Source organism: Arachis stenosperma, chromosome 8, assembly GCF_014773155.1.
Source record: "Arachis stenosperma cultivar V10309 chromosome 8, arast.V10309.gnm1.PFL2, whole genome shotgun sequence".
NCBI lineage: Eukaryota > Viridiplantae > Streptophyta > Magnoliopsida > Fabales > Fabaceae > Arachis > Arachis stenosperma.
In genome coordinates, this window is record NC_080384.1 from 33,648,698 (window position 1) to 33,671,602 (window position 22,905).

Sequence of the window (22,905 nt, forward strand, 5' to 3'; positions counted from 1 at the left end):
TGTCACGGCCTGCAGATTGAGCATACAAAAAATGAAATTTTTATTCATCAAACAACATACACACAAAAAATCTTGAAGAGATTTTATATGGATAAGTCACATCTATTAAGAACTCCAATGATCGTAAGGTCGTTGGGTGTGGAAAAGTATCAATTCCGTCTTAAAGAAGAAAATGAAGATATCCTTGATCCTGAAGTGCCATATCTTAGTGCCATTGGAGCGCTAATATATCTTGCTAATGATACACGAATGAGTGTGGGGGGCTTTGGCTATCATCCCTATCGTCAAAGGCAAAACCGTGAGGCCTTGTGTGCCAAAGCGGACAATATCGTGCTAGCGGGTGGTCTGGGCTGTTACACAAGTCGCGAGTGTTTTTGGCTTAGGAGTTTGATCTAATATATTCTGTCAACATGTGGACTGATTGATCATAAGATAGCTCCAACTGTCCTATTTGAAGATAATACAGCATGCATTGGTCAACTTAATGATGGATATATCAAAGGTGATAGAATAAAGCATATTTTTCCCAAATTCTTCTTCACTCATGATCTTCAAAATCAAGGAACAATTGATATCCAACAGATTCGCTCAAGCGATTATTTGGCAAACTTATTTACCAAGTCACTCCCAAAATCCTCCTTTGAAAAATTGGCACATCAGATTAGGATGCCCAATTTCGAGACATTAAATGTTGTCGACAAGAGGGGGAGATTATACTCTTTTTTTTTTATTAGGTTTTTTTCCATTGGTTTTTCTTGACAAGATTTTTAATGAGGCAGTCTCCATCACAAAGGATATTGTACTCTTTTTCTTTCACCAAAATTTTTTTCCTATTGGATTTTTCTTTGATAAGGTTTTAACGAGGTATAATGCTAAATAGACATCTAAGGAAGAGTATTCTGATAAAGATGGCAAGGTGAATGCCCATTTATGATGAACGGTCCAGCATTCTCAAAAAATAATATATTTAATAGAGTTTAAAAAGATAATCCTATGTACATATATAAATAGCAAGTTAAACCTCTGTTGATTACACACAACACTAATAAAACATTCTTTTCTCTCTCTTTTACTATAATACTCTTTTTTTATACATTGCCAATACTCCTTTCTTTCTTTACGTATATTAAATAAATATATAAATCATTCTTATTATATCGAGATTATTATATTGACTAATATTAATACTAGAATTTTTTATTTATATTTTTTTATTTTATATTTATTTTTTTTATTTATTTTACAATAATATTTATTATTTTGATGATTTGATCTATCTCAAGTTAGTCTATTATATCTAGCCCAAAAACAAAGGGAAAAAAAAGGAACATTGAGAAGAAAAGTGATCCCCAAAGAGGAACTGCGATGTTTTGTTTAATTTGCTTCTCATAGTGTAAATTATATAAATCATTATTTATTGTATAAACTAAGGAATATATAAAAATTTAAAAATAATTAATTTCATGTAAAATTGATAAATAAAAATATCTATTAAATTATTTAATAACTTTTATTTATTAATTTCACATAAAATTAATGTAATTCAGTTTCTATCTAAACGAACATTTATATATACTCTCGATCTTTGAGTTTATAGTCACTAATCTATATTGTAGCTATAGCGTAAATTTTTCTATATCAACTAATAAGGGTATATTTTCTTTGGGGGATCGAAAACAGGCTGGGAAATTGTATAAACAAACTTCATTTTCACGTGTAAATTTCCGTTAAATTTATCTATATACCATTTTTAACCTTGTTTTACTCAATTTTTTGTTTTATTGTTAATAATAAATAAATTAATAATTTTTAAATTTTGTTTTATAATCTTAATTTAAGTAGTGAAAAGGTAATTCTTTTTTAGATATCTTAAAATTTTAATTGCAGTTTTAAAAATAAAAATAAAAATATATAAAATATCAGGAATAAAATAAAATATAAAAATTAAAAAAAAAGATAAAAAATAACAAATAGTATATATTAAACACTATAAACAATAAAACAAACATAACAATGGTCGCTAACTATAAAAAATATATTAACAAACACATTTAGAATCAATCCTTAATCCCGTGATTCGAGTGATAAATGTTACAAATAAAATTAAAAAATAGCTAACTTAACGATTTTCATCTCTTCTTAATTAAAGACAATGCCTTTAATTTTATCTAATTTTTTTTAATTTTTTATGATATTTTTTATTTTGACAGATTAAATTAATCTGTCACGAATTAAAATTTAAAAAGTTTATAGGAATTAGCAGTTTTTTTTATTTATATCTATTAAATAGTCATCAATAATATTTTTAATGGTGTGAAATTTCATTTAATGGTATGAGATTACTTATTTTTATTTTACTAGTTATATGCTAACTAAAATTTAGGGTAAAAAACCATATTAAGCCAACAGGCTCAAAAAATTACGTAAATATGCCAAAGCAAAAATCGTTTCAGCAATAAGCCAGATCGTATTTTTATATAATTCGAACCAGGTTGGTTCGAACTCTATTTGTTAGTAAATCGAACCAGGTCAGTTCGAATTAGGGTTTTCTGTTGGTACTAAATCGAACCAGCCTGGTTCGAATTAGGAATGAAGGTAATTCGAACCAATGTGGTTCGAATTATAGAGAGAGAAGGTTTGCATGTAATTCGAACCGGGCTGGTTCGAATTACACCAATCATAGTTCGAACCAGGCCGGTTCGAACTATGTGTGAGACTGACTGTATATATATGGTTCCAAACGTGAGTTAGTCTCATTAGAGGGAGTAGGATGGCTAGTGAGGAGAGTTTTGTGGTTTTGGTGCACCACAGAGGATCTGTTAATAGAAAAACTCGTTCCGGAGTAAAGTTCACAGATAAGAATCCTCTATGTATTGTCATAACATCTACGACGAGTTACGATGACCTTGTTAGCGCTGTACTAATGAAGCTCGGTCTGGAGGGTGCAAAGCGGGTAAAGAAGTTTTTCTATCGCATTCCAGTCACGGTGCTACAGAATACGGTGAAGTATGATTGCTTCACGATTAATAATGATGCGGACTTGCAAGTAATGTTTCTCTGTCGGCGGCAGTTTCCGGAGGTGAGGACACCGGAGTTGTTGGCCCGGCTGGTTGATGTTGTATCCAGCTCCGGCGGTTCGAACAGGAATACGAACACTATAGCGAATGCAGCAGGTTCTAGTTCCCGGCCTGCCGTTGCTTCCTCTCCGTCCCTGTGTACGAACCAGTGGTCCAACATGTCGCCTCCCCATCTTTCGCTGTTGACCTCAATGCCACCGAAGGCGACGAGGTAGTGGAAAGGGAAAATTTGCCGAACGCTTTAGTGGGAGTTGCACCTGTTGGCGTAGGAGACGGTTTTTTGGACGATGAAGACGAGGATGACGTCGAGCCGGATATGATTGACGATGATAGCGCTGATGATATTGGAGCGACTGGGCCTGCATTGGAGGTAGGTGGTTCTAGCTCTGGCACACAGCAGTATCCACCACATTTTTCCTCGTTGGACTTGGACGCCATGAGACATGAGGGGATTTTAGGGCACGCTGTTGGATTCGGAGCTAGAGATGCGGAAGGGACTACTGGTCTGACAGAGTTCCAGGTTGGTCAGCAATTCCAGGATAAAGATGAGGCCCTTTTAAGTGTGAAGACTTACAGCATCCGGCGAGGGGTACAGTACAAGGTGGTGGAGTCCGATCACCGCCGGTATGTGGGCAAGTGTTCGGAGTTTGGGAATGGGTGCACATGGTTGATTCGAACTCCCTCTAATGAGACTAACTCACGTTTGGAACCATATATATACAGTCAGTCTCACACATAGTTCGAACCGGCCTGGTTCGAACTATGATTGGTGTAATTCGAACCAGCCCGGTTCGAATTACATGCAAACCTTCTCTCTCTATAATTCGAACCACCTTGGTTCGAATTACCTTCATTCCTAATTCGAACCAGGCTGGTTCGATTTAGTACCAACAGAAAACCCTAATTCGAACTGACCTGGTTCGATTTACTAACAAATAGAGTTCGAACCAACCTGGTTCGAATTATATAAAAATAAGATCTGGCTTATTGCTGAAACGATTTTTGCTTTGGCGTATTTACGTAATTTTTTGAGCCTGTTGGCTTAATATGATTTTTTACCCTAAAATTTAATAAAATTGCTGATCCCTTAAATTTTTTTTTTAAATTCTATTTACAAATAAATTTATCATTAGTTAATAAATTAATTATTGTATACATAAAATAAAATTATATTTAAATTTTTAATATTTATTTAAATAAACTAATAGATAAAGATAAAAATTAGTATTAGAGAAAGGAGACAATAGTCCTCCTAACTTGATCTTTAATTTATATATAAAAAATTGATTATTGTATAGTTTAATCCTTCTAATTTTATTTCTTTTTTCTCTTATCAAGTTATATATTATATGTTAGTCTTCATCATTAAAATACTCTAATTTTATTTATTGATAAATTAATTATTAGACTTGTTATTTAAATTCTGGTTCACCACAATAAATTCGGAATCGGATTCTACTAAAAAAGATGAACTCTCCAAAAATCTCTTCAATTTTAACCACTAAATTCTCGTAAATGGAGCATTATCAGGAAATTTTATAAAAACCAATAACAAATAATACGGATAACTGTCATACACAAACTTAATATAAATAAGTGACCAACAGATACGTAATTATTCTATTTGAGCATTAGAATTTTTTTGTAGGTGTTCAATACTGCTCTGTTATAAAAAGACGACGTTCCATTCTCTTGTTTTAAAAAAAAAAACTGGTTCAAACACGAGCTATACCTCAGAAAAAATTATTCAAGAACAAGACCAATCCAATTTAATTAACTTGATCTAATTAATCATTTGATAAAGTCTGCAATTTCTAACCAACTTGAGGTTGGTCGAATGGTCAGCTTATTCGTCCGCTTAAATAAGTGTAGAGATTCGCATTGTGTATACAGTAATTTATTGGCCAATAACAAATCCTTAAATAAAACTCAGATCTGTGATAAATTAATCTTTGACCGATCGAATTAGAGGATACCTTAAAAAACAAAAAAAAAAAGTCTGCAATTCCTTCTAATATACTCTGAAAACCAATAAGGGACAATTTAATTAATTAATTAGTTAATTCATATGCAATGTATATGCACCGCTTCCATAATTTTCCATTAGTCGTGGACTTATCCAAAAGTTTTGGTGTCTCTTTCACTCTGGCCATGTGATGACGTCATATTCATCAATATGTACCATCAGAAACAATGGTATCACTCCCAAACTACGAGTCTATAGCATTTGGTATTGTGTGATCTGCACAAAACAATGTGCGCTGCTTCAATGAAAGCATTCACAGACAATTATTGTAAACCGAACTTCACTCCTATCGGAAGTAATCAACCATGCATCACCCCAAAGAGAAATGCTCCATTAAAGAAACCATATGGGTCCACCTACCCCATAAAAAGACAAAATTAGGTTTTGTTGTTATTAGTTGCAAGTCATTTTTTTCTTTTTCTTTTTTTTTTCTAAAAAATGACATTTACATATAAATATTTTTATATATAATAAGTGATTTTGATGATGAAGATCTCTATAAATTTGGGAGAAAATATTTTAAAAGAGATTTTTTATTTGTAAAAATATTTTTAAATTAAAAAATCAAATTTATTTTAAAAAAGAGAGATATCTTATTTATTTAGAAACACAACAAATTCATATTTATTTCTATTTTTATTTATTAAAATTATTTATAATCCAATAATGTATCTCTTTTTAATTTATAATTTAACATAAAATTCATGTTTTTCGTACGATTATAAATATCATTTGACTATTTTTATGAATAAAATGCTTTCCTCTGTTTAAACAAATATATATACTTTTTATTTTGTTATGGATTTTATATGAAAAATTGATTTAATAAGTAATTTTTTATATATATTGGCTTATTTTATATGGTCTTCACATTTTTAATGTATTTTATTGGCTGAAATTCAATAAAATTTAATTCATACACATATTTAGGCAACTATATATATATTTTGCTCTGTTATTTTCTTTTACATATCTTGGTATTTTTTTCATTTGAGAAAATAAAGACAAAACGTGTGTTAATGCATGTAACTAATCAGAATTAATGAAAGTTTAAATAACAATAATGATAATAATAATAACACGTGGCTACACGATCCAAAAATCCAAACCACCTGTAATAATAAAACAACAGGCTCTATGGTTTTCCACCAAAAGTGCCAGTTAAGTCACTCTATATTATCTCTATATAAACTGCTTCTTACTCAGTTTTCTGAGTCACTCATATCATAGCAACACATTATACCATTGATAACAGTTTCAACTACTTTTCAAGCACCAAAAATGTGTCGTGGAGTTATGGCTGTTGCATCCACCACTGTTGGAGTGATGGAGGTGCTGAAGGATCAAGGCTATTGCAGGTGGAACACCACTATGAAATCAGTAGCCCAAGGTGCCAAGAATCATGTCAAGTCATCACAACACAAGGCTGCTAATAATAGCAACAACAACAACATGTCTCACCAATCTTCTTCTTCTTCCATGATTGCTAATAATAACAAGTTAAGAGATGAGATTGATGAGATTGAACACATGAAGAAGGCTGAGGAGTCTCTTAGAACCGTCATGTATTTGAGCACGTGGGGTCCTAACAGTTAGTTTTAAAGGTTGAAACTATATATATATATGGCTGAGGGGGCTCATAACAGTATAATAAGATTATGTGTTACTCTTAGCTTGGATGTAAGTTGAATGTGATATGATGAATGAGTATAAATTTGCTATGGCAATTATTTGTAACATTTTCAATTCGTGCTTTATTAGTAACATTTTCATCAGTAAAATGGATGGTTTTAGCTCATGCATTTTGATTGACATAAGGAGAGATCTGTTAACCTAATCCTATGTATATAGACAACTATCACACCATTGAGATCTGAGAGACACAATACTCATTTGGCTAATATTCTTGGAAATTAGAAGAACTCTTTTTCCCTCTTTGGCCATATCCAAAGGACCAACCGACCAAGCAAGAATGAGAATTAAATTAACTCAGTTGCTTAAACCAAATTGGATAATATCCACCTAAACTTGTTTTTGTAAATTTATGTTCGCAATTCATAAATGGGATTTCACTTTAAAATTCAATAAAGTGGTATCAAGGTTACGTTCTTTTAATTTTTTATTTAGGATGTTTATATCAGAGTCATATTGCAAGAATTTGGTGATTTAAGAGTTCCTTTGCAGAACTTCTGGATAGATATTTTACATTTGAACAAAATTCTTTTCAGTTAAATTTTTTTTTTTTAGTTGTTCTGGAACAATTATAAACTCTAAAAAAACAAAAACCTGATTTTGTTTCTGGTGTCAACATGCTAGGGGGTGGTCCTGTTCATGGGATCAAATTATGTTCTAAAAGAAAATATCGAAATTCCATCAATCTCATAAGTATAATACAAATCCTACCAATAGAATCACTTTTTCCTAGAAATACGAAACATTAAGTCATACTTTAGTTTTGGATGTTTATATTATAACAAATATTATTGTATTTGGAAAAAAAAAATACAGAGTGCATTGTTTTTTGAATTTTAAATTCTTAGTCCTAGTTTTAAATTCTCAATGTTAAATCCTAAATTTTAAATTCTAAAATTTAAATTTAAATATTATATAAAATATAATACATAAAAAATCAAAATTTGTTTAATTAACAAAGATGATACTACTCTTTACTTAATAAAAACTGGACGAAACTAATACTATAGGGTCATATGACACATACTGCAAGATTTGGTGGTTTAAGAATTTGTTTGTGTTTGTATAAATCCTAAGAATTTGGATTATATTCAATATAATCGAAAATATTAGGAATGTCCTCCCCATCAAAATCCTTAATTTACCTCAGCTTTGCTGCCAAGCAAATTTTCTTGGTAAATTTAACTGAGGTTCTTTTTTTGGGCCATGAACCGAGGGTTGAATATGGATATACATCAAATTTCCACAAGGCTATTATTATGTGAAGCCCAATGCAACCAATTGCGTGTGACAGGCCCAATCTGGCCCAAAATTCTCTAATTTTCTCACCATAATTAAATTCTAATTAAACGATAAAACTATCTTTTAATTTGTGTTTTATTCATAATATGATTCAATCTCTTCACTGTATTTGCTGATGCCAAAAAACAATGTGCGGTGCCGCACAAAACAAAAGCCTACTCGGCAACTCATCATATATCAGAAATAATGAAATACATCATCTCCATCAATAAAAATGCTTTATATACTCAAAAAGGAAAAGGGAGTTTCACAAAAGAAAAGAAACCAAGATACAACTCATTGGGTCCACACCCTCCACTATTACTAAAAACAAAAATAGGTTTCGTTTTTCGCAAATTATTTTTCGTACATTATCTTCATATTTTTCTTTTTGAGAAAATTAAAATAGAGACAAAGAATGTGTGTTTAAGATATCTGTACCATCCACAGTACACACATAAATAAACAAAATAATATAATAAAAAAATTATAAATAGAGATAGAAATAAAAATAAGAAAACATGTGGCTATCGACAACATCCAAACCACCTGTAATAAAACAACAGGCTCTGGTTTTCCTCAAAAATCGAAGTGTTATTCTCTATATAAAGCAGTCATTGTTGTTGAAAGTATTCTCAATCATAGCAACGTTTTCCACCATTGATAACATAGTTTCAACTACTACTTAAACACCGAAATGTGTCGCGGAGTTATGGCTGTTGCATCCACCACTATTGGAGTGGTGGAGGTGCTGAAGGATCAAGGCTATTGCAGGTGGAACACCACCATGAAATCATTAGCTCAAGGTGCCAAGAACCACGTGAAATCAGCACAACAGAAGGCTAATAGCAACAAGAAGAAGATGCCTCAGCAATCTGCTTCTGCTTCCTCAGTGATTGCCAATAAGCTGAGAGATGAAATTGATGACATTGAGCACTTCAAGAAGGCTGAGGAGTCTCTTAGAACTGTCATGTACTTGAGCACTTGGGGTCCTAATACTTAGTCTTATTAATATTTACAACATGTTACAACTCTCTCCCTTATTAAATAATTGTTTATCTGAAGAGGTTTTAGATACATAATTTTAATAATGGAGAGAATATATAGCTGAGTGCTTATAAGTTATAACAGCACTCAGCATCACTGCTTAAGGAATAAAATTCTGCATGGTTTATGATATGTACTTTTTGTTTATGGTGTTTTGTTGGTTGAGTCATGTTTTTACTTTTAGCATGGATGTGAGTTGCTTTGAATAAGTATAAATTTGCTATCTCAGTTCGGAGGAGTTTTTCTTATGCTTTAATTTGTTGTTACTATTTACTACTATACTATTATTAAACTTTAATCTCTATTGAATTAACCACCTTCAGAAAGAAGCCCTTGAAGAAGTTTAAAATTCAAAACTCTCCATTTGTATTTTTGTTCCATAACCTTAAGCACACCCTTTTCAAGGAGTGCTATAAGGTAATGAACTTCAAATATTTAAATTATAAAAGGATATTAGGTGTTTCCCTTCATGCACTGTTAGTTCTATCAGAACGTTATTAGTTTTGTGGACAGTAACCAAACGTGTATTAATGCACGCAAATTAACTAATTAATTATGTAGAAGTGTAGTATATTTTGCCAAAAATCTCCCAAAGAAATTTTGATATCATTATTTGGAGAGTTGTAATCCCTTCTCAAAAGAGTGTAATATCATCAATATATACTAACAGGAGTATCTTAGCTTCGTTAGGTAAGTAATCATAAAATATGTTATGGATAAAGAGAATAGTTTAATTAAATTATTACTTATACTACATTTCATTTGGATTGTTACTGATGATGCATAAATTTCGAGAAATCTAATCTTTGGAATCCATGTAATAATGCAAGTATCGTTTAGTAGATAATAGGAGAATGCGTGAACATCATATATCAAAATAAAAGTCAGAGCTGATATAATATTATGTTAAAATAATGTTATGATTATCATACGTAAATAAGATTATTAGAAAAATTATTTTAATTATCCAATTGAAATCTTATGTAGCCATATCTCTTATCCACACACTCATGCTCACATTAGAGTCGTATGTGATGATAAGCTAAAAGTACTGAATGTCGGCATCACCGAATTAATGAGCTTGCTATACATATTAATCTTCATCTGCATCATTCCTTTCTTTGAATCGAAGTAATTTGAGCTCCCAAGTATTGTAGCATATAGATGATAAAGTCAGTCTTACTCACAAAAACCACGGGCGAAGTTATTGTAGGATAGAAGATAGAGCACTCAAACGCTCCCAAGAAACATTACCATTATATTTTGTCCCTTTCAAGGACTAATGAGCCATGGCAACTTCAACTAGTTAGTGTGGAGTGTGGACCCTGTGGTCCTACCTAGTCCTACTGCACCCACTTCTATTTTTGAGCGCACATGCAGTATTCAATTTAGTCTCGAATATGAAGTATTACTAAATTTATACTTAGAATCCACCAGCTAGAATTTGCAAACTTATGTACTATGATAATAGGGCATTTGCTTAAATTTTTCATGGGGCTCTTTACGTTGCATCCCCCTTTGAAAACTGGTATCTAGACCGATGCACACTGGAACTTCACTCAGTGACACTTTGGTAACATTTCACTTGATCATAGTCAACCCATTGGCTGACTAAAATCCTCCACTGTTCATAACCTTTCGGATGTAGAGCTTAAGAGAAAACCACATCTAAAAAACTATCTAACTATAAGAATCTAAGGCTGTGGTCTTCACGATGTGAGGCTCATTATATGACATTTTGTAACAATCATAAAAACTCAACCATACCACAATTTTTTGCCGAAATAACAAAATAACCCAGAAACACCGGAGCACTAACTAAAACAAGAAACTTGAATAAGAGTTTGTAAAATAATAACAGGTAAGTGGATCCATGATTTAGACTTGAGCATGTTCTAAGCAAAACTAATTTCTCTAACAAAATTGTCTTCGCATAAAAAAAAACTGTGACTTGTGAGGATCATTTACTTCTTGTCTTCCTTTTCTGCTTCAGCAGCCTTCTTGAGTCTAGCACCATAATGCTTCTTGTTTGTGCGTTCAAGACGGAGCTTGTAGTAAGCCTTAAATGCCTTCATTTCATCTGTAACCTTAACAAGCTCAACAGATGGTTTCTCCCTCAAAATGGGCATGTACGAGCCCTGCACTTGGGTTGCATTTGCTAGTTCCTCGGCAGTGGAATCACCAGCCTACAATATATACATCATATCAATTTCCAACACATTTTGCAAAATTGAAATAAAAACTGAAGACCAAATCGCTCCCTTGGTAAAAAATAGATAGTTTAAAACTTTGTATTACCTTGACCTTCTTTGCACGCCTTGGGAACACAACTAACTTTGCCTTGTATGTTTTCAGCCTCTGCACATTAGCCTGCATACTTTCTAATGAACGATTCTTGCGACGGTGATCAACGCCAATGCCTATGGTTGGAGCAAGCTTTTTGGGAATACCAGCAGCCTATGATGATGTATAACAAGATTATGTAACATAATATCAATACTGATGACTTAGGAGCAAGAATTTTCAAATTCTTACATAGTACAACATGCCAGAATCTTCATCCTAAGAATCTAAAGAAAATCAGGCAATATTGATTCAATAACTGCAATTCAAAATAAGAACGGTCCCAGAAACCATATTTTTTATGATCAATGTTCAACAAACCATGACTCAGTAACGCATAGATTAAGTGCACTAACAATGCAATCATCTTCCTCTCCGCAACATCAGTATTCCAAATAAATCAATCATATTTTGAAAGCCAGAAAAAAATATTTACAGAACACAATCAGCCTATGATGATGTATAACAAGATTAAGTAACACAATATCAACAGTGATGGCTTAGGAGCAAGAATTTTCAAATATTTACAGAGTACAACATGCCAGAAGCTTCATCCTAAGAATCTAAACAAGAATCAGGCAAGATTGATTCAATAACTGCAATTCATAATAACAACGGTTCCTGAAACCATATATTCTAGGATGAATGTTCAAAAAACCATGTGTAGTAAAGCATAGATTAAGTGCCACTAACAATGCAATCATCTTCCTCTCCGCAATATCACTTCCCACACTGGCTAATGTACCTTGAGTTCTTCAAGAGAAAATCCTTTGCCAGCTCTGACTTTCATGTTGTATTTCAAGGTTTGGCCATGAACAATTGGCCTGAGAGATCCAGCAGTAGGCCTGGGAAAGATCTTAACAGCTTTCTCCTGGCGCGCTGCGAAACAAATAGAATCAACATTTGAAGGAATCAAATTCAAAGAAACTAATTAACCAGCATGAAACTTGGCCGAATCTATTGGTAATCCAAAAATGAAATCTGAACTGAATTACCTAAGCGTCTTCTGGTCTTCCTAGCTGGTTGATTGAACCAGGTCTTGACATAGTTCTGCCAATGCTTACGGAAATGTCCATTAGGGATAACATTGTTGTGCTTCACCATCGCTTAATTGCCTAAATTACAATACAAATTCGCCAAATTATATAAAACTGTTCACAAAACACTTCAAACTTATATATCAGATTAGCAGGTGTTCGTACCAGAAAATGTGCTACGGCCGAGAGAGAGAGAGAGCTCCTGCGCCGCCGAGCCCTGTAACTGTCTTCGCTCCTCTTCTCGGTTCTGTGAGCTCTTCTCTTTGCGGAGTTGAAATTCATCAACTCTGTTTGTGGATTTAGGGTTTGGGTTTTAGTTTTAGATTTGGATCCAACGGAAAATGGATCTGGATTTGGAATTGATTTTTTTTTTTTTGGTGACTGGATTTGGAATTGAGTTGTAACTTCTCTTTCAATTATATGACATTTGGGTTTTTTAATTCTTTTGGAAAATTTTGGGTTATTGAAAGTTGAAACATAGAAAATTGATAGAACTAAAAAAAAAAAAAATCATAGAAGATTACCATAGAAAATTAAGTTATGAATTTTGATATATGTTTATAAAATTATTAAGTATATGCCAAAATCAGCTATTATATATTAGGGTAAAAAACCATAATAAGCCAACTGGCTCAAAAAATTACGTAAATACGTCAAAGCAAAAATCGTTTCAGCAATAAGCCAGATCGCATTTTTATATAATTCGAACCAGGTTGGTTCGAACTCTATTTGTTAGTAAATCGAACCAGGTGAGTTCGAATTAGGGTTTTTTGTTGGTAATAAATCGAACCAGCCTAGTTCGAATTAAGAATGAAGGTAATTCGAACCAAGGTGGTTCGAATTATAGAGAGAGAAGGTTTCCTTGTAATTCGAACCGGGCTGGTTCGAATTACACCAATCATAGTTCGAACCAGGCCGGTTCGAATTAGTGTGAGACTGACTGAGCTGTGTATCTATGGACGAGGCAGATCCGAATCGGCCAAAGAGATGCGGCCTATATCGCCAACCCGGACACAATTTAATAAGAAAAAATAAACACTAAACTGTTTCAAGATTCATTGATCATACAAAATGAATGTCCCAGGACACAAATAAAAAAAAAACATAGGTAAACAGACTTTAACATAACAAAAAAAGTACAAACCACTATCATACATGATTGAACTTTAAAGAAAAAAAATACTTAATTAAAGAAGCCATATTCATTACTACTCGCAACAATCAAACTAAAAGTCATGTGCACTAATGTAAATAATACTGACACTAACAACATGGGAAATAATCTAAATAACTCTAAGACTAGCAAGATGCGCACTAATGTAGATAATGCTAACACTAACAACATGCATACTAATGGTGTCCTGTCTGAGACGAGCCTCCAACCTGTGGGCAACTACGTCGTGTGTGTCCGGGTTGGCGACATAGGCCGCACCTCTTTGGCCGATTCGGATCCGCCTCGTCCATATTCGTCCGTATCCTAGTGGATCTAGGACGACCCTCTCTGGCACGCCTCTTGTCAGGGTCTGGAATCACCGTGGGCCCGTCGTAAGGTGGCCAGAAGCCCTCCGGGATCGGAGGTGTGAATCCCATCCGATACACATTGAACACCGAGCTAATCTGATAGACGCTGTGAACGTAAGAGGTCCAGGTGACCCGTGAGTATGCACAGCATGCAAGTGCGTGCTGACACGGGAAATGAAGAGCCTGGAAGTACCCGCAGTCACATGTCCGAGAGGCAAGGGATACTCTGTAAGTACCCAAGGAGAAAGAACCAGTCGGAGTGGTCTCTGCTACAGTGAACTCGGAGTTATCCCGGTCATACAGCGTCACCGTGAAGCACCTGGCCGTCTTCATGTTGGCCTCAATACACTTCACCAAATGCTGACTGAATTGTTGTCCTGTTCCCATCTGGGCCTCAGCCTCTCTCCCCTTGCGAACAAACAGTTCCGCAAGCCTACAATATGTTGCCTTCACCAGGGATGCTACAGGGAGATTTCTGACCCCCTTCAGGATAGAGTTCACACACTCGGAGATGTTCGTCGTCATGTGACCGAATCTCCGCCCCTCATCACGATGCTGAGTCCACAACGAGTAATCAATCCGGTTCGCCCACTCACACATCGCCGGATCTTCAGATCGCAGGATATCAAACCAGTAATCAAATTCAACCTCGGTCTTCGCATACGCCGCGTTCACTAGTAGCCTCCTAGCGTCTTTGCCCTTGAAGGTTAGGGCAAAATTAGCCGCTACGTGTCGTATGCAGAATGCACGGTACGCAGATGGCGGTAGCCAACCGCCGTCAGGGGCCTCAAGCGCAGCCTTGATGCCGTTGTGCCTGTCCGATATAACCAGCAGACTGGGCTGCGGGGTCACGTGCTGTCGAAGGTGCGAGAGAAAGAATGTCCAGGATTCCGCATTCTCACCCTCTACTAGTGCGAATGCGACAGGTAGAATGTTCGAGTTCCCGTCCTGTGCAATCGCGATGAGCAACGTCCCCCCATACTTCCCATACAGATGTGTGCCGTCAATGCTCACTAGCGGCTTGCAATGACGGAATGCCTCGATGCACGGCGGGAAAGTCCAGAAAAGCCTGTGAAAGTACGCTTGAGACTCGTCCACTTGTCCTCCAACTCGAACCGGGGTCGTCTTAAGGACGACAACACTACCAGGCATCGTCAGCTGCACACCCAACACCCACCTAGGCAGGTCGTTGTAGGACTCATCCCAGTCACCGTATATGATGGCAATAGATTTCTGGTTCGCCATCCAAACCCTCCGGTAAGTCGGCCTAAAACCAAAGTGCGCTGCCGTGGCGTTCAGGAGCACCTTGATGCTCACGGATGCATCGGCCCTAACCATTGGCATAATGAACGCCGAAATCACATGATAATCCAAACTCCTGTGGTCACTCGAGATGGATGTGGCCAGGCAAGTGTGAGGTCCATTGTACCGTTTGACCTCCCAAATGCCCTTGCGCTTCCGGAGACTCAGTCGAATCAACCATGTGCACCCATTCCCAAACTCGGAACACTTGCCCACATACCGGCGGTGATCGGACTCCACCACCTTGTACTGTACCCCTCGCCGGATGCTGTAAGTCTTCACACTTAAAAGGGCCTTATCTTTATCCTGGAATTGCTGACCAACCTGGAACTCTGTCAGACCAGTAGTCCCTTCTGCATCTCTAGCTCCGAATCCAACAGCATGCCCTACAACCCCCTCATGTCTCATGGCGTCCAAGTCCAACGAGGAAAAATGTGGTGGATATTGCTGTGTGCCAGAGCTAGAACCACCTACCTCCAATGCAGGCCCAGTCGCTCCAATATCATCAGCGCTATCATCGTCAATCATATCCGGCTCGACGTCATCCTCCTCTTCATCGTCCAAAAAACCGTCTCCTACGCCAACAGGTGCAACTCCCACTAAAGCGTTCGACAAATTTTCCCTTTCCACTACCTCGTCGCCTTCGATGCCATTGAGGTCAACAGCGAAAGATGGGGAGGCGACATGTTGGACCACTGGTTCGTACACAGGGACGGACGAGGAAGCAACGGCATGCCGGGAACTAGAACCTGCTGGATTCGCTACAGTGTTCGTATTCCTGTTCGAACCGCCGGAGCTGGATACAACATCAACCAGCCGTGCCAACAACTCCGGTGTCCTCACCTCCGGAAACTGCCGCCGACAAAGAAACATTACTTGCAAGTCCACATCATTATTAATCGTGAAGCAATCATATTTCACCGTATTCTGTAGCACCGTGACTGGAATGCGATAGAAAAACTTCTTTACCCGCTTCGCACCCTCCAGACCGAGCTTCATTAGTACAGCGCTAACAAGGTCATCATAACTCGTCGTAGATGTTATGACAATACATAGAGGATTCTTATCTGTGAACTTTACTCCGGAACGAGTTTTTCTATTAACAGATCCTCTGTGGTGCACCAAAACCACAAAACTCTCCTCACTAGCCATCCTACTCCCTCTAATGAGACTAACTCACGTTTGGAACCATATATATACAGCTCAGTCTCACACTAATTCGAACCGGCCTGGTTCGAACTATGATTGGTGTAATTCGAACCAGCCCGGTTCGAATTACAAGAAAACCTTCTCTCTCTATAATTCGAACCACCTTGGTTCGAATTACCTTCATTCTTAATTCGAACCAGGCTGGTTCGATTTATTACCAACAAAAAACCCTAATTCGAACTCACCTGGTTCGATTTACTAACAAATAGAGTTCGAACCAACCTGGTTCGAATTATATAAAAATGCGATCTGGCTTATTGCTGAAACGATTTTTGCTTTGGCGTATTTACGTAATTTTTTGAGCCAGTTGGCTTATTATGGTTTTTTACCCTATATATTATGAGTTTAATTTTGATTTATTGACAGTGTAAAATATTTTATATGTAAAATCCTATATATTCTTTTGGATAATTATTTACGTAATTAATATAAAAAATATTTATTTTTGTTATCACTGGATAAATATGTAAAATTACTTATACTGAAAGTACATCAAAATTAAATTAATGTATTATTTGTATATAAATATATTATTTTATATATTTATAATATATTTTGTATTTTCATATACATTTTATATAGATAACTAAATTTTTATATATACCACAATAGTTATATTTTTTTAACCAAAAATAACATCGAATAATGTTAGAGAATCAATAAAATTTATTATTTTTTATTAACTAACAATATTTAAAAATATAAATTAAAAATATTTTGTTAAATTAGACTAAAAAAATTAGATTGATAATTAAAAATATTAATAAAAAATAATAAATTCTACTAATATTTAAACTTTTTAATATTATTTATATATCAAAATTAATAATTATATATTTATATATAAATATATATAATTTAATTTATTTTTAATATATATTTTATCTTTTATTATATTTTTATTTTGATAACTGATTTTAATTGCTCAATTCAGGGTTCATATACCATAGTTGTTTCCAAACAAGTTTCATAAGTATTCATATTTTATCATGAAAGAAAATGAACTTATCTACTTGTTATTATATTGTGAATTTTTATAGTGAACCTTTTTTTTTTTATTATATCTACACTTTTTTGTTTTATATTGATTTGTTCATAATTTTTTAGTTACTATACACTTCTCTAGAGTGATCCATTAATTTAATTTAATTATAAAACAAGTAATGCTAAATTCAATCTTTGGCCCTTTGTAGGTCCCAATTCATATTATTCTGAATAAAAAATTGCCATGACACATCAGGAATTAGGATAAGGAACCACAAATCAGGAGTGTAATATAATTATTTATTATCTTATATGCGACTTTCACAAGCAAGTGGGTGATACTTAACTCCAAACTAGAGTTAACACATCTAGTCATTTTCAACTGAAAACTTCCCATGAAAAAAAAAAAAAGGCATCAACATCTACACTATTTTATTAGAAAAAACAAACAGACAAAGAAAAATCATTTTCCAGTTTTATCCTCAAGCCAAAATCAAATCACACTCTTTCTAGTTTTCCAAAACCACATGTAGAAAGCCACTGGTTTTCCCACAAACCAGGTGTGTTGCCTGTTGTATCTACCTACTATGTTATCTCACAAAAAAAGTTTCCCTATAAATAAGAGTTTCCATCTCACAATTTTTCCCAGCAGCAATCCATTCTCTAGTCTCTCAATACAATACAGAAAGCCTTCTTAATCAAAATCAGTGTTTTTGTGATCATTCATCAGTGTTAAGATGAGTAAGTCATGGATGGTGGCAGCAAGTCTGGGAGCTGTGGAGGCATTGAAGGACCAGTTGGGTGTGTGTAGGTGGAACTTTGTCATAAGAAATGCTCAGCAGCATCTCAAGAACCATGTTAGATCCATGTCTCAAGCAAAGACCACTCTCTCATCTTCTTCTTCTGCTCTTGTTTCCACCAAATTGAAGGACAACAAGGGAGAAGAGTCCTTGAGGACTGTCATGTACTTAAGTTGCTGGGGTCCAAATTGAACAACCATAAGAGATTACTAATGTAATATAGATGCATAGATACATAGATAGATAGTGTTGATAAGTTTCTTGATGGAAATTGTAAGAGTAGATATTATTAAAGTCAGAAACTATATATGTTATTATCCATATTTCTTGCCCCTTGGATTTTTACAATTTGGTTAAAGTTTGGTGAGAAAGCTATACTCTGTGAATTAAATATTCTTGACTATGGCTGAATCAATCAATTACAACTGGCAACCTATTTTTCTGTTTTATTAGAAATCAAAGTGCTGATTAATATACTCAACTAAAATTAATAAAAGGAGAAAAAAAAAGAAAGAAAAGGATATGTATATCATCCGTTACTCAAATAAAATCTGAAATAATGGTTTTTTGAAAGTGTTGTACCTACTAGGCTACTACACTTGAAATTCTTTCATAGCACAATATCAGCTGTATTTTCTGATAAAAGGAATAATAAGAAAAACAAAACTCAGCCAACTGACTGGATCTGAATTGGTTTTCTTTTCCCACAACTTCTGTGTTGTCTTTTCTTTATTATTGAGATTTTTTTATCCAAAAATTCTTTTATTAGTAAGATCACCAATTTTCAAATTTTTTTGAAAGGAATATATATACCTTTGTTAAAATAATATCCTATAGTTTTAATTAAGCATGTGTATTATACTGTTGAATAATGGCTAGCAGTTGGGAGGTGTAGCCAGCCATAATAAAATTTTAGCAGTTAATTAGAGTTATTTAATTATTCTGAAGAAAAGTTATCAATAAAACAACTGGCTTCCTAAAAACTGGGTCTAAAATGTCTGATTGAATATGCAAACCATGTGCCTAAATTGTCTTCAAGTGAAACCGGAATCTCCACGTGTAACTCAACCATTGGATCAAATTGGCACTTAAGTGACAAATACCAGTGTCTTTGAAACATGACAATGAAACATTCATGAACCATGACTCATCTAATTAAAACCAGAATACCAGTGCCTTCACAAGCCACTGGTTTTATTTTTCAAAAATTTGGCACAAACTTTTATTTCACCAACTTTGGTACCACAAGTCCACAAGGAAGCTTCCCTAGTTCCCTTTATATATAACACTAACCTTATGTTACTTCATAGCGAAATACAGTAATTCATCACTTGTTCAGTTTTTTTGGGAGAGGAACTAATACATACATATACACACACAATGAGTAGCTCAGCTAGAAATTGGATTGTGGCTGCTAGTGTAGGAGTTGTGGAGGCTATGAAGGACCAAGGAGTGTGCAGGTGGAACTATGCTCTTAGAAATGTTCAACAACATGTGAAGAGCCATGTTAGATCGTTTTCACAGCCAAAGCAGCAGTTTTCTTCTTCTTCTTCTTCTTCTGCTATGATCTCCACTACTACAGTACTCAAGAGGTCCCAGAAAGCTAAGCAATCAGAGGAATCATTAAGAACAGTCATGTACTTATCTTGTTGGGGTCCTAACTAAATGTTAGTAATGAGATCCATTTGGGACAACAGAGGTTATGCCTTAATTAGAATGAGATTTCTGTCTCTTGCTATATCAGGCTTTGTACAAATTGATTTTTATTGTATAGTCTATGAAATGGAATGGAATGATGTTACATGATCGCTGCAATGAATTGCAGTTTCATATAATCTGATTAGTTTTTATTATTGTTATTCTTCCAACCCCCACTCTAAAGTCTAATCAATAGAATATTAAACCATTAATAAAGATCACAGTTGATACAACAATATTATATGCTTGAGATGTGATTCTCGACCAACATAAACAAAATATCAAAGAGAAAAAAGAACATGAACCAATATTTATATCTTTGGATTACCAAGTGATGTTATAACTAATGTCTAATCCTAATTAAGACTCGCTCAAAATATGGTAGCCAGTAAGGTGTGTCTTTAATATGATTCCATACAAATTAATAGATAAAGATCAGATTGCCAGAGATTCATATATAGATTCCCCATCACAAATTTTAGTATATGGTTAAGCTATTTCATTTTCTGCAGATAGATGTCAGTGAGAAGATAAAGGACGAGATAAAAATTTATCCTGAAGATGTGTAAGGATAAGATTCTCCTCATGCTTGAGTTATTAGACTCTCAACCTGTGGTGATGCACGGATATACAAATTTTAAATAAATTTTTATAATATATATATAAAATATAAAGTATTTTTTTGAATAAATTATAATAATATTTTAATATTTTATTTATATTAAAATATAAATTAAGTTTTTAATTATATAAAATATTTAAAATATATTTTTTTAATAATTAATAATATATATTATTTTTAAATTTATTTTAAGAATACATATTAAAAATAAAGTTAGATATGTTGATATGTAATAGTATTTAAATATGTTCAAAAATGTATTCGAAAAAAAATTTATTTTTTTTAAGACACGGTTAAATATAAAAAATATATATCAAACATATTAAAAATGTATCCAACATACAAATTCGATAAATAAAAAAAAAAGTATCCGCACTGTATTGGGTTGTACCACTTAGTAGCTAGTGACTGTACATTAATATAAATTTCAGTAGCAACGGAATGATTTTTTTTTTCCTTCATTGTTTCATCATGCATTATGAGATGGAAAAATATGAATTTCGTTTGAAGTAAAAATCAAGCAAAACAAATTTTAATTTGGAGTTAGAAGTTAGAACATGATACTTTTATGTATATTGAACAAAATAAAATCGAAGGGTCTAATTTTGTTGACACCAAAACTAGCACAATTTATTCTTTTTTATTGGTATTAGTCATTAGCGTATATTTAGAAGTTTTTTTTTTCAAAGGTAATAAATTATATTTTATTAATCATAAAAAAATGAAATATAAAAATATTTAAAAATAAGACAACATAATAAAAGGTGGAAATTTTTTAAAATAATACATTGAAAGTGTTCGTCTGCTCAAACGTTCGGTGGACCGAATTGAGCACAGGCTTGAAGGGATTAGGATCTGGGCGTGAACTGCGACGCTCGGAGAGGGTGCTTTCTCGGATTTGCGGAGTAACGGTGTGGTGGGGCCACCTGTAAAGACTCCGATGCTCAAATCAATATCCGACTATCTGTACAAAAAGCGGTGATTTAAGGTTAGAGTAAGTGACGTACTTGTGGGGAGGGGTAGGTCCCTCTCCTCTTATAATCCGTACTCGGGTGGGCCCTTTGTGGCTAGACCCACCTTTCTGGAAGCTTTTGCTTGTTATCCAGGTTTCAAGTGAATCCTAACTTTTAGCACCTCACGATTGCACTAAAAGTTCGAGCGCTACTTACCTCTATTCCTTTAATTATATACTATGTGTATTTAATATTGAGCCTTCGCGAGTATGAACCAAAAGTTTAATTAAGAAAATAGAAAGGTTTTACTTTTAATCACTTAATCACAAAGATATATATATTCAATTTCTACCCCTCTAAAAACTAAAACAATAAATGATGAGAGAAAATATAAAATCTAACAACTCAACTTGTAAACAGAATATTCTATGCTCTTGTAGTACCACACTAAGCCTTCGCACCTGTAGCTGATGAAAGGGGTGGAGATAAGGGGTAAGAATTGGGGAGTTTTTAGTAGGGTCGGAGTGTATAGTTATACTCATTTTAATACCATAGCCAACATTAACGGCCAATAAAATACATTTAGGCTTAACAAATTAAGGACACAGAAATCAAGCAATTATATAGCACACCCACAATCACAAGAAACACAATCACAAACAAATATGCGCAAACAAGTATGATACATGTCTATTCCTAGTGCAGGTAATGAACTCATCTGTCGGTTTCGTCCCGCTCCCAACATAACTCAGCAACCTTTGTCTGAGTTTGATTTCCAGTGTCATAACCTCTGTAAGCAACCTCTGTCTTACAGGTGCGACTCTCTTGAGCCGATGTATGCAAACATAACCTCTGTAAGTATTCTCTGTCTTACAGGTGAGGCTCTCTCTAGCCAATGTATGAAATTGATAACCTCTGTAAGCAATCTCTGTCTTACAGGTGCGACTATCCCCTAAATTGGCCGATGTATCTCTGGAAGCAAATCTCGGTGGACTCGCCACCATATCTCTGCTCGTTCTTAATGCCAAACAACACTTCTACTTAGCCCCTTTTTGTTTCGTTCTTTCTTTCGTTTCTTTTATTCCTACTCTTTGCTCTCCTGTGTTAGAGGTTCTTTAGATTCTTTTAATCTTTACTCTCTACTCTTCTGTGACAGATGTTTCTTTAATATTTTTCGTTTCTTTCTTCTTCTTTTCTTTCCTATCATTCCATAGTATAAATTATCTTCGCTTATTCCCTCGCCTCTCCCTAAGTGTTTTATGAAAAAGAATTATAAAGTTTTTTAATTAAGTTTGCGTTCTCAAAAACTTTTA

The 22,905-nt window shown here is 34.4% G+C and overlaps 6 protein-coding genes across 6 annotated transcripts; 5 read left to right on the forward strand and 1 right to left on the reverse strand.

Annotated features, from left to right (window-relative positions):
- Nucleotides 1–2,770: 2,770 nt before the first annotated feature.
- On the forward strand, nt 2,771–3,816 carry LOC130945843 (uncharacterized). The gene is made up of 2 exons (XM_057874539.1): nt 2,771–3,173; nt 3,227–3,816. The coding sequence occupies exons 1-2, from the start codon at nt 2,771–2,773 to the stop codon at nt 3,814–3,816; spliced, it is 993 nt and encodes a 330-aa protein (XP_057730522.1).
- A 2,487-nt stretch (nt 3,817–6,303) lies between these two features.
- On the forward strand, nt 6,304–6,842 carry LOC130946378 (uncharacterized). Its single transcript, XM_057875104.1, has one exon. It carries the CDS (start codon nt 6,385–6,387, stop codon nt 6,697–6,699), a length of 315 nt encoding a protein of 104 aa, XP_057731087.1. The 5' UTR covers nt 6,304–6,384; the 3' UTR covers nt 6,700–6,842.
- A 1,840-nt stretch (nt 6,843–8,682) lies between these two features.
- On the forward strand, nt 8,683–9,371 carry LOC130945135 (uncharacterized). Its single transcript, XM_057873829.1, has one exon. It carries the CDS (start codon nt 8,774–8,776, stop codon nt 9,077–9,079), a length of 306 nt encoding a protein of 101 aa, XP_057729812.1. The 5' UTR covers nt 8,683–8,773; the 3' UTR covers nt 9,080–9,371.
- Nucleotides 9,372–10,849: 1,478 nt separating this feature from the next.
- On the reverse strand, nt 10,850–12,880 carry LOC130944865 (60S ribosomal protein L13-1-like). The gene is made up of 5 exons (XM_057873436.1): nt 12,669–12,880; nt 12,462–12,581; nt 12,212–12,345; nt 11,422–11,580; nt 10,850–11,309 (listed from the first exon to the last, which is right to left on the reverse strand). Exons 2-5 carry the CDS (start codon nt 12,568–12,570, stop codon nt 11,088–11,090), a joined length of 624 nt encoding a protein of 207 aa, XP_057729419.1. The 5' UTR covers nt 12,571–12,581; nt 12,669–12,880; the 3' UTR covers nt 10,850–11,087.
- Nucleotides 12,881–18,040: 5,160 nt separating this feature from the next.
- LOC130944882 (uncharacterized) lies at nt 18,041–18,640 on the forward strand. The gene has a single exon (XM_057873463.1). It carries the CDS (start codon nt 18,257–18,259, stop codon nt 18,509–18,511), a length of 255 nt encoding a protein of 84 aa, XP_057729446.1. The 5' UTR covers nt 18,041–18,256; the 3' UTR covers nt 18,512–18,640.
- An 813-nt stretch (nt 18,641–19,453) lies between these two features.
- On the forward strand, nt 19,454–20,172 carry LOC130945005 (uncharacterized). Its single transcript, XM_057873640.1, has one exon. It carries the CDS (start codon nt 19,700–19,702, stop codon nt 19,982–19,984), a length of 285 nt encoding a protein of 94 aa, XP_057729623.1. The 5' UTR covers nt 19,454–19,699; the 3' UTR covers nt 19,985–20,172.
- The last annotated feature ends 2,733 nt before the right edge of the window (nt 20,173–22,905 follow it).